This window comes from Podarcis filfolensis, assembly GCF_964270895.1.
Source record: "Podarcis filfolensis genome assembly, chromosome: 13".
In the NCBI taxonomy this organism is placed as follows: Eukaryota; Metazoa; Chordata; class Lepidosauria; order Squamata; family Lacertidae; genus Podarcis; species Podarcis filfolensis.
In genome coordinates, this window is record NC_139615.1 from 43,339,458 (window position 1) to 43,351,073 (window position 11,616).

The 11,616-nt window shown below is 45.0% G+C and overlaps 1 protein-coding gene across 2 annotated transcripts in view; it reads left to right on the plus strand.

The window, feature by feature from the left end:
• Nucleotides 1-11,041, plus strand: part of MARCHF10 (membrane associated ring-CH-type finger 10) — a 29,755-nt gene extending 18,714 nt beyond the window's left edge. For both annotated transcript variants that reach the window (XM_083582757.1, XM_083582758.1), the window contains 5 exons: nt 1,263-1,429; nt 4,979-5,088; nt 5,616-5,729; nt 7,499-7,532; nt 10,312-11,041. In XM_083582757.1, coding sequence (XP_083438883.1) covers nt 1,263-1,429; nt 4,979-5,088; nt 5,616-5,729; nt 7,499-7,532; nt 10,312-10,340 — 454 coding nt within the window. In that variant the 3' untranslated portion in view covers nt 10,341-11,041. The remainder of the gene's footprint in view (nt 1-1,262; nt 1,430-4,978; nt 5,089-5,615; nt 5,730-7,498; nt 7,533-10,311) is intronic.
• Nucleotides 11,042-11,616: the final 575 nt, after the last annotated feature.

An 11,616-nucleotide genomic window follows, 5' to 3' on the forward strand; every position in this document is an offset into this window, starting at 1 on the left:
ATACAGGAGCTCTTTTAGACATTTGGGACCCAGGTTCTGTGGGACTTTATCATTCAGCACTGAATGGAGTAGGCCTCCAGGGTTGATTTCAAACCGCTAGAGAATCCCCAGCTAAGCTGGTGCCAATTACTAGCTTTCTTTTGGACCACATCGGTCTTGTCATTTGGTTAGCCCAGAACCTTCATACACACTGCCCAATCTTCCCCCCTGGTGAGGTCACTTCGGTGCCACCAACGCAGCACAAACAATGTGGGAGATAGCAGTTACAAGTTACGGGCCTCTTCAGCCACAGCAGGCACTGCGAGTCACAGTCCAGCACCTGAACTGCCTTTCCTGATACAGATTAAGAGTGTCATCAGTGACACCTTACTCCAAATCATCTGATTATGCATGTCTCTCAGTGGTCTCACATAGGTAAGAAGAAAAAAATACATGGATGTTTGTAATCTTCTGGCCTAAATAGAATCATAGAATTGCTTGTTGGCAGATATATTACTCCTAAAGTATTGTTCTAAGCTTTTCTAGCAAGTTACATTTCAATCTAAATTGCAATAGATCACAAACAGAAAGAGCTACCTGCGTGGCAGATCAGTGGTGGGACAAGGCAGTGATAGGAAGGAACTCACGTTAGAGACGGCCTTGGAAGTGTTGCTGTGGTATTCCTTAATTGGTGCGGCATCTAGCAATAGGGGAACACCCTCCCTTGCCTCAGTTATGCCATATCCATTGAACTGAGTATACCGTATTTTTCGCTCTATAAGACGCACCAGACCACAAGACGCACCTAGTTTTTGGAGGAGGAAAACAAGAAAAAAATATTCTGAATCTCAGAAGCCAGAACAGCAAGAGGGATCGCTGCGCAGTGAAAGCAGCAATCCCTCTTGCTGTTCTGGCTTCAGGGATAGCTGCGCAGCCGGCATTGGCTCCATAAGACGCACACACATTTCCCCTTACTTTTTAGGAGGGAAAAAGTGAGTTTTTGGCCTACAACTCCCATGATCCCTAGCTAGCAGGACCAGTGATCAGGGATGATGGGAATTGTAGTCTCAAAAGATCTGGAGAGTCGAGGTTGAGGAAGCCTCGTCTAGTGGGACCATCTCACCCACCATGTGTGAGGGAATTTAGAAGGAATCCTTTTGCTTTCTTCTCCCCTACCCCACTCCATAAATTTCACTTTTCAAATTCATTACAATCATGCCCTATTGAAGGTCATTCCTCCAGACCACTGTTTTTGAATTATGGAACCTCTGCTGTATCTCCAGTCTCCTAGCAGAAGACTCTGAAGAGGAGGGAGATCAGTGTCGGATATGTCAGATTGCTGGGGGATCCATAACCAATCCGCTGCTGGAACCGTGTGGGTGTGGTGGGACTCTTCGATTTGTCCATCAGGAATGTCTAAAGACCTGGTTAAAGGCCAAGATCAAATCAGGTGAGTTTGCAAGTTTAAGCAAAGAAAGAACATTAGCATGTAATTTAGTTTAAAATTCCATCATGGCCCAGGCACACTGTATGTACTGTCTGCTGACATCAAAGCAAAACTAGATTTAGAAATGCTTGACTGTTCCCTTTCTACTCCGGCAGCAATCAAAACTGGCAGAAATATGACTTGCTCAGTCTTGAACTAGGCTGCTCATCAGGTGCTACGTACATGTCTCGGGAAACCTTCTTATAACTCCCACTAAGAGAGTGCTGAGAATACCTCAGCAAAAATGTTATGTGCTTTTTTTCATACTGAGGTTGCAATCTTATACCCACTTACTTGGGAGTAAGCTCCATTAAACTCAATAAGACTTTTCTTCTTAGTAGACATGCCTAAGTTTGTGCTGTCAGAAAGATGTCTCAATAAGCATATCTAAACTCCACCAAAATCAGTTGGAGAAAGGCCACAATTTTGGAATGTTTTATATGAGAGAAAAATGCATATAACTGGACTTCTATAGGTTCAATTCACTTAAAACTACAGTCATACCTCGGGTTGAATGTGCTTCAGGTTGAGCGCTTTCGGGTTGCGCTCCGCAGCATCCCGGAAGTAACGGAGCGCGTTACTTCTGGGTTTCGCCGCTCGCGCATGCGCTGACGCTCAAAATAATGTCACGCACATGTGCGGAAGCGGCAAAACGCAACCTGCGCACGCACCGATGCGCCGTTGTGTCTTACATTCCATTCAGGATGCAAACGAGGCTCTGGAACGGATCCTGTTCACATCCTGAGGTACCACTGTATTTGGTTAAAATATATAGTGTTTTTCAACAGCAGAAAAGTTATCAGAGTGTTTTATGTGTTGCAAGATGGTTTACTAACATGCTTTAGTAAAAGAGTCTCAGCAAGGAGGGACTTTTACATGTAGTTCTGCCAAAGGAATATCCTCCCGTATTCTCTGCCTACTCAGAGTATGTATTGGCTTTGGAGACTGGACAAAAAACCAGCCCTCCGTAACTACCAAACCCGTAATTTCATTGCCTTTGTTTCTGCATACAACTCGTGAGAAATGGCCCCATGAAAGTGGAACAATTTAAAGTAAAACAGCTTTTGAAAATGCTTCCCCTCCCCCAAAGATACTTGTGTATATGATGTAACAGTGGAAATAACTACACTTATTCTTCTTCAATGATATCATCCTTGATAGTCTGGTCTATGCTGGGGTTAAATGGTATAACAAGGTTACATCAGGCCAAAGCAGGGAGAATGAGTCATTACTGGAATGGAAAAGCATGATAGAACAGGCAAAGAAAATTAACTAGGAATGACTTTCTTTAGCATCAGCACATCAATAAGGATCTCGAAACCAAGAAAACAACAGGCTGTGATGCTTATGTGCTTTCTCTGAGAAAATGCTTCCAAATTTTGCAGATTGTACACCCAAACAGTACATGCACACTTAGAAGAAATATCATGAAAGCAAGCAACCTTGTGTTCCAACCAGGTACCACAGCTTAATAGTTTATGGTTGGGCTAGTTGATCTTGTCATTGACCATCTACTGATGAAGAGCATCAGCAGCAGATGACTAGGAAAAGAGATATTTCAAATGTTCACACCTTGTTTGGGTTTCAACAGAGGCATCATGCACAGAAATGGACAGGGCCAAGCAGGAGTTCATTGGTTCTCCAATGTATCACCCAGCAAACAAATAGGGACAGTGCTGCCCAGGTGCTGAGGACTGTTGGAAACAAATCCAACAACTTTAGGCTTGTGGCTTTATTTGTAGCTGGTTAGAATTCCCCCACTGCAGCTCTGTAGGATCACTTGTTTCCCACAAAGGTGTGGGGAGAGAAATATCAGCAGGTTTTGTGTGACAGGCAAAAGTTGCAGCACTTTTTGGGCTTGGGGGGGGGAGTGATTCTTACAATTCAGTGATGGTTCTTGTCTTCTCTCCTTTAACTTAAAGCCAAGCTGCTGCTGCTGCTGCTGCTGCTGCTGCTGCTCCAAGCTGTGCCTTGTCTGCTCAGCAGCCTTGTCTGTTGCCCTCAAGTGTGACAGAGAACATAGAATCATAGAATTGTAGAGTTGGAAGGGACCCCAAGGTCATCTCATCCAACCCCCTGCAGTGCAGGAATCTTTCACCCAATACAGTGGTACCTCGGGTTACAGACGCTTCAGGTTACAGACGCTTCAGGTTACAGACTCTGCTAACCCAGAAATAGTCCCTCGGGTTAAGAACTTTGCTTCAGGATGAGAACAGAAATTGTGTGGTGGCGGTGCTGCGGCAGCGGGAGGCCCCATTAGCTAAAGTGGTACCTCAGGTTAAGAACAGTTTCAAGTTCAGAACGGACCTCCAGAACGAATTAAGTTCTTAACCCGAGGTACCACTGTACAGAGATCGAACCCACAACCTTGAGATTAAGAGTCTCGTGCTCTACCAACTGAGCTAAGCATGGTTCCATTGTGCTGAAGTACCGTATTTTTCGCACCATAGGACGCACCGGACAATAGGACGCACCTTGTTTTAGAGGGGGGAGAACAAGGGAAAAAAATTCTTCCACTCTCTGCCCAGCGCCCCTTCAGCAAAGCGGCAGGAAGCGCTGCGCAGAGAGTGGGAGAATTTTCCCGCTCTAAAACAAGGTGCCGTTTAAGGTGCGTTCAGGCGACTACCTTGGAAGCCTGGAGAGCAAGAGGGGTCGGTGCGCACTGACCCCTCTCGCTCTCCAGGCTTCAGGTTCCTTTCGACCTGCTCTTTGGGGCTGGCGGGGGGAAGCCCACCACCAGCCCCAAAGAGCAGGTCAGGGAGCAGCGGAAAGGCGCAGTGGAGAGGCTGCTGCCATAGTCACACGTCACTTCTCCAGCTGGGAGAGGATCGCGGGGCTATGGCTTCTTTAGCCCCGCACACGCTCTCCCGGCTGGAGAGGTGACGCATGGCTATAGAGGCTCCTGCCATAGCCGCGCGTCACCTCTCCAGCCGGGAGAGGGTCGTGGGGGGCTGCTTTAGCCCCACGCGCGCTCTCCCGGCTGGAGAGGTGACGCGCGGCTATAGAGGCTCCTGAACGGGGGTTGGCCGGCGCTCGGTGCCCCACTCCCCAAGCTGCCACTGGCACTCAGTTTCAAGCGTGCTGCTTGCCCGCCTCCCGGCACTCCTGGCATCACCTCCCCAAGCTGGCACCGATCACCCCCATCCCCCGTTCAGGGCAGTAGTGTCGGGAGGCGGACACGCAGTGCTCAGTTCCAAGTATAAGCCACACTTTAACTTTTCACAGTTGGAATTTGGGGTGGGGGGAAAAGTGCGGCTTATATTTGGGCCAATGCGGTATATGCTACTCTCTGTCCTCATTTGCAAGTAGGGTGGAGTACCCAATCCACATACAGTGTACTGAGGCCAGAAAATCCTGCTGGGACCTCTGGTGCCAAATATTGTATCACAAGGTATACACAGAGCCTTGAACAGAGCAGATTTCTGGAGTAGTATTCAGTGGAATGTGGAATTTTTCAACCTACGGCAAGTATGTGCTGCATATAAGATAAAGCAAAGGATTTTTGTTCTTCAGGTGCTGAACTTGGTGCAGTGAAAACATGTGAACTCTGTAAGCAGAGCCTTACTGTAGATCTGGATGATTTTAACGTGAATGACTATTACAGGAATCATCAGCAGTCTCGGGTAAGAAACGAAATGGGCACGCAAGCAGACAACAAGGCACGCTTGAAAAGCCTCAGACCTAGGGGGCAAATGCAGCCATTCAGGACTCTCCCCAAACCATCACACTCTTCAAATTGTCCTCCTCAGACCCTTCACTGCCTCTTATCTGTGTCCTCTCAAGGGTTTCTGCCTGGCTGAAATATGTCCTTGAACTGCAGCCATGCCAATAGCTTGGATGGAGAATGGTATGTGTGTGTACACACACGCATAGAAGGAAACTTCTGGGTTTTTGTGGCTGGGATGTAACGTTGCTCCACCCAGCAATGCCATGCAGAACCCACAGAGTTCTGTGTGAGGCAGAAAAATGTTCCCCATCCCTGCAGGTAGCAATGCAAAAAGTTCTGAAATCTTCAGGGAGCCTCCATGAATAGACAAGGCCTCCTTGCTTCAGAAGCTCATGGAAGGCAACCGGGGTCATGTGGAGTTGCAGCTAGCATGCTCATCCAGTTGTGGCAGAAACTCAAAAGCATTTCTCCCCCTACATACAGGCCCAGGATGAACTGATGAACTCAGGCCTCTATCTTGTGCTGTTGCTTCACCTGTATGAGCAAAGGTTTGCAGAACTCATGAGATTAAACTACAACCAAGCCTCCCGAGATCGGGTAAGAGGAGAAAGATATCTAATTCCATCTCATTGTTTATACACAGCAACCTAGGTTCACTAGCCTCCCATCAGTGATTGCTGTGATAAGTTATGTATGCAGTGTTTGATATAAAATTGACCCAAACTCTTAGGGTCCTGTTTCAAGGAGCAGAAATTGGCCTCTGTCCCCTGTGGCATGTTTATTGCATCTTCTCTTTGCTGCTTTAATATTTTCTGCTGAAAATACTAGGGTACCTAAACTGCTAAAGGGTGAAGCAGCTGTGAGATGAATCGCATCAAGCGGTTAGACTAAACTGCCCTACTATGCTGGTTGTGGGTGGGGATGTGGGTGGCGCTGTGGGTTAAACCACAGAGCCTAGGACTTGCCGATCAGAAGGTTGGCGGTTTGAATCCCTGCGACGGGGTGAGCTCCCGTTGCTCAGTCCCTGCTCCTGCCCACCTAACAGTTCGAAAGCACGTCAAAGTGCAAGTAAATAAATAGGTACTGCTCCAACGGGAAGGTAAACAGCGTTTCCGTGTGCTGCTCTGGTTCGCCAGAAGTGGCTTAGTCATGCTTGCCACATGACCCAGAAGCTGTACACCGGCTCCCTCGGCCAATAAAGCGAGATGAGCGCCGCAACCCCAGAGTCGTCCGCGACTGGATCTAATGGTCAGGGGTCCCTTTACCTTTACCTTTATGCTGGTTGTTAGACAGGGCAATCCTACACGTGTTCTTAGAAGTAAGTCCTACTCTGCCCAATGGGCACTAGGGTGCGTGTTTAGGATTGCAGCCTAAAAGCAGTTAATACCAGTTCTTCATCTTTTATCGCAGGGCATTCTATTCTGCCTCTTGGCTAATCTGATGTCAGTACAGGACCGCAAGCACTGCCATAAAAACTCTGTGCTGCAATGTGATTGTTTCCAAGGGCTGTCTTCAGTCTGCACTTGTAGCAACCATAGCTGTACATGAATTCTGTATCTGTCAGCATCTTTGGCCATTTGGTAATTAGGTCCTGTCAGATAACTGCTAAATCAGTTACACATTTATGACCCCTTTTTGCTACTTACCGGGTTGCATGGGGCTGGCTCTCAGACACTATCATATCTTTCACCCCCTTCATTGCTCCACACAAGTGCACTTCCCTTTGCCTCATGCGTCTCATTTATGACATCAGAAACAAGTGAGCAAAGAAATAAATAAAGTGACTTAGCTACGAAATTACATTCCTCGTTAATGTCTAACACGTCATAAATATCCAGGATGCCTTAAACAGGCCAATAGCTTTAATACACATATTAACACACATATTTAAAAAAGTTGAACCTAAGGGTGCTTATTGGTATGTATTTTAGCGGAAATGCATGCTTTATTTGTGACATCGTATACTAAATGGCCAAAATTCTAGGTGTCTTTCCAAGTTTTTTTCAAACCTACTGTCTTCTGCTTGAAGACCCTACAGAACCCCCCCTCCCCCCGATATAGGACTGCACTCCCAAAAGGTATCCAGTCATAGGTCTGTGGGCAAAGAAAGCAATTTCTTTTTCATTTTATAGACAAACAAAACATTTACCTATTGATTGTCTCTTTTAACATTATTTTCACTGTACCTTACATTTCCGCAATGGGATGGTTTACCCACTTGCCTTGGATTTTTAAGATGTTTCTTTGTCCTCCTTTAAAGTGCCTTTTCCGCAGGCCATGCCAACAACATTGTTGTTGAAATACTATGTGTCTCGTCACTCTTATTAGGAACAACATGTATTAATCCTTTTTTCCTTTCCCCCTAGCTCTCAAGACAGCCTAGAACAGAGGAAAACCAAAGTAGGTTTATGTAGGGCTTACAGCAACTCCTACTATTTCTCAGTAACTTTTTGCAGTATTCCTGATAAAGAAATCTTAGATCTACCAAGATGCTAGATTCCCTTACGGTGCATCTAATCAGAGGTGCAAGTGTCTCATTAAGCCACAGGCACTGCAGAAGATACTCTGGTTTCTCTAAATAACAAAGGGAAGCTGTGTGATTTTAGAAGAACTGGAGGTTTGTCAAAATGGGAATTATATTCCATGGGGCTTTATGAAAATGGGAAGTGTTTCCTAGCCTTTGTTTGCTTTGTACAAAGGAGAGCTCAAGGTATCTGAAAGGGTAGAAATTAATTGACAAGCAGGGGGAGACAGTTATAGTGGTTGTATTATAAACAAGTAGGGACTGAAGCCCAAGCGCAGCTTCATCCACTTGTCCAACAAGGATGCTGGTAGCAGCTTCTCCCTGCAACTTACAACAATGGACATGAATGGGGAAAACCAGTTGCACAGACCCCTTCCTCTAGTCTTACAGGGAGCCTATGTCTTTTGTTTAAGCACTGGAAATAGGCAAATAGATGAATAGTCATTATTGGGAGGAAGGTGTTTTGTCCCAGTAGCCCCTGGTGCAATCTGAGCTGTTTTGCATTCAGCAATGTTAACAAGTCTGCAACCCTCTACTTACCTAGGAGTAAATCTCACAGGGGTTCTTATAGAAGATTGAGCTTTAAAAGCCCTTTTACTACCTCCTGGAAATTAGCTTGACACTGTGGCAAACATAAAACTTCGCTTTGAGGCACAGCTTTTTCCTCTCCCGTTTTTTTAAGCTTGACAGTGCATTTCAGGAAACTTGAAATTCCCCATCTTGCTTGCTACATTGTGACATTTTAATGAATGCTAATAGAGGTGTCGCCCTGTTGTGCCATTTAGACCTGTTCATTGTTGGTAAATACTATGCACGTTTGCTTAGAAAAACCCCCTCCTAGTTCAGATTACAGCCTACCAGGTTTATTGTGCTTTCCAGGACTAGAGCAGGAAGTTGTGTATATTTCTATGTGTGTATAATATATATACACTCAGGTGGATATGCAGTGGTGCAAAAAAGCTGCAAGATTCAAGGCCACTGGTAGTTCTATATAAGGCTTAAACAAACAGATACTATAATGTCGACTAATCACAACAGCAATAACTGGTGATAACGATAACCCTTCCTTTGTTAAGTAACATCAACAGTGGGTATGAAATTGATTGAGGCCTGTCTTGGCTCAAGCAAAGACTTCCTTGTGTAAATTCTAATATAGCAATTTCACACTTGGAATCTCCATTTGAAGTGCCTTGGGAAACGGAAGGCTTCTCCCCATTGGTTTCTGGGTGTTTTGCTTATTCTTTTGCAAACAGACTGTAGCGTATCATCTTGAGTAAGCAGGTGAACCCTATGGCATTGGCTTTTATTAGGATTTGTAATGCTTGAGTAGACACGGGGATAGAGTTCGCATCTGGGTTAGTGGCAGGGTCTTCTCCCTCTGCTTTTGTGTTTTATATTAGGGGTATGTCTGAAAGCAAGGACAAGTCTATCACACAAGGGCTATGATGCTCCACTGCTTATAATATATACAGTGCTTTTTTTCTTAGAAAATGTTTAGGTGTACTCTCACTTTCCTACTCATGTTGAAATACTGCCCCTCAATGAAGCCAAACTTAGATTCACAAAATGTTTAGGGGTATGCGTACACCTGCGTACTCCCAGAAAAAAGCAGTGTGTGTGTGTGTATGGGAGTACACACAAACACACACACACACACATATTCAAGGTGTCCAAAGAAATTTGGTTTTCCATCACCATACCCACATGGCTCCTACCCCTTTTGAAGTTCCTAGATAAGAATAACATTCAAATCAAGCCGCCCCTTATATTTAGCTAAGTTACAGAAATGTGGCAAACAGCTATTTAGCAAGGTCAGTTATGCCCCAGTAACACCCCAACTCATGGTGTCCAATGTGGCTAACGAGCGGTGAGGTGAAATGCACTCTGCATGTACCAAGGGGATTTCCCTCCTTTATAATATCACATTTTGGAGCTGAGCGCTGCAGCCTCAGTAGAATTTGAAGCTGTGCTCCAAGTTATCTCTGCACATCCTCTTGACTTCTTGAGTTCCATCTCTCTTTATATAATGGTTGCGCAAGCTTATGCTGTGAAAAAGTTGAATTGAAAATAAAACTGCAATTGTAACCCAACTTACCTGGGAGTAAGCTCCACTTAATTCAGTATGACTTACTTCTGAGTAGACATGGTTGTTAGAATTGCACTGTTAGAAGGACACATTTCCCCCCCGTACAATCATAGGAAAATATAATTTGAAAGGGTCTCACTGGTCATCATTCAACCTTTTCTCCCCCACGACCAGATTGCCTGCACACCTACGGATCTTGCATTGTTTACAGCAGTCATGGGGGACTGACACCAGTATAGGCCTCCTTAAAGCAGCCCTTCATTTATTTGAGTCGCATTTCCTAACATAACATATATCCACCTCCTTTCAGATAGTCCTAGCATATGGCAAGTAGGAGTTAACTAAATTTGGCACCTTGTATGCCTTACTTTTTCGGCTCTCTGGCTCCTCAATTTTATGAAATGTGTCAAAACAAGTCTCTGGAGATAAGTAATTAAATTTGGATTTATGGTGAACATTTGAGCCTCCGTTGCTCTTTTGAGTAATAGTGTATTGAATGCATTTAAGGCAATTGCCACATTATACAGAAAAGCGTTCTAAGAAGTGATTTATTTCCTCCATCTTTGCAGATTCAGCCAATTCCGGCAACAGTGGGTAAAAGAGCTCTCAAGAAGGATCTAAGGAGGAGACCTCTTTGGGAATCTGACAGAGAGCCCTTCTTCACATCCTTCAACTTTCACTCTTTCTTAACACCAGGCCACAATAAGTATGTACGCCATTCATATTCCGTGTCACCCATTGAAATCAAGACTTTTTAAGGGTCTGGGGTTGTTTTGGCGTTTTGTGTGGTTTGATTCTTGTGGGTTTTCCCCCTTTTCTTTTTGTTTTTGAAGTTGCAATATTGACTGACAATCTTTTTAAAACAACATGGGTTATTAACAGCAACGTGCAGAGTGTAAACTTTTTAATCTCTCCTACTTCCTGGCCCCCAGCTACTCAGATCAAAATTTAAAACGTTGGCTAGGGTTTCACGCGTGTGTTGGGTGTGCGCTTTGACTGACCTCTGGCAAACCGTCCGAGATGGCAAACTAGGTATCTACATTTGCAGCACCTGCCCTACTAGAATCCACTCTGCACCATTTCAGACATGCGCCTTTGGGGGTCAGGGTTCCCTGGAGATAAAAGCAATGTTTTTTACGTTAAAACTGAGTTGTTGTACGCCCAGCCTTTTCACAGGACATTTCATGGCACACAAATGTAAATGTATTGATGTACTGTTGTATGATCAGTCTTATAACATTATTGCCTTCCTTTTGAATGGCAAGCCCTAATAAAAAATATTAAATCTTTTGTTCACTCCTCAGGCACCCCCTCCCATTTTCTTTTTAAAAAATTTGATCAGTACGTTGTAAGTGAACAGGTTGTTGTTTCGGAGGGAAATTCCCACAGGTGAATATCAGATTCCCCTTGTGACAGAACTTTCAGGAGAGATGCTTTAAGGCAATCTGTGCCTCTCTCTCCTTCCCACCCATCCCTGCTGCATCACTCAGCCAACATAGACTGCCAATTCCTGGGTTCTGTACAGCATCTGCAACACTGCCAATGCTGGATTGCTGCTAAAATAGTAGTAGCAGCAAATGCAGCTTGAATGACTACAGATTACAACGGACCCTCCTGATATGAATTAAATTTGTTCTGGGGGTCCGTCTGCAACCTGAAAAGTCCGTAGGCAGAGGCGCCGCTTCTGCGCACGCGGCACAATTTGGCGCTTCTGCACGTGTGGCCAAACCCAGATGTAGACACTTCTGGGTTTGCCGCATTCGTAACCCAAAAGTTACATAACTAGAGGGTCCACTGTATACTAAGAGCCCACACTGGAAAGAGGCCATGAAACTTGAAGGTTAGAGCAAATTTCTCCCGTTTTCACGATTGCA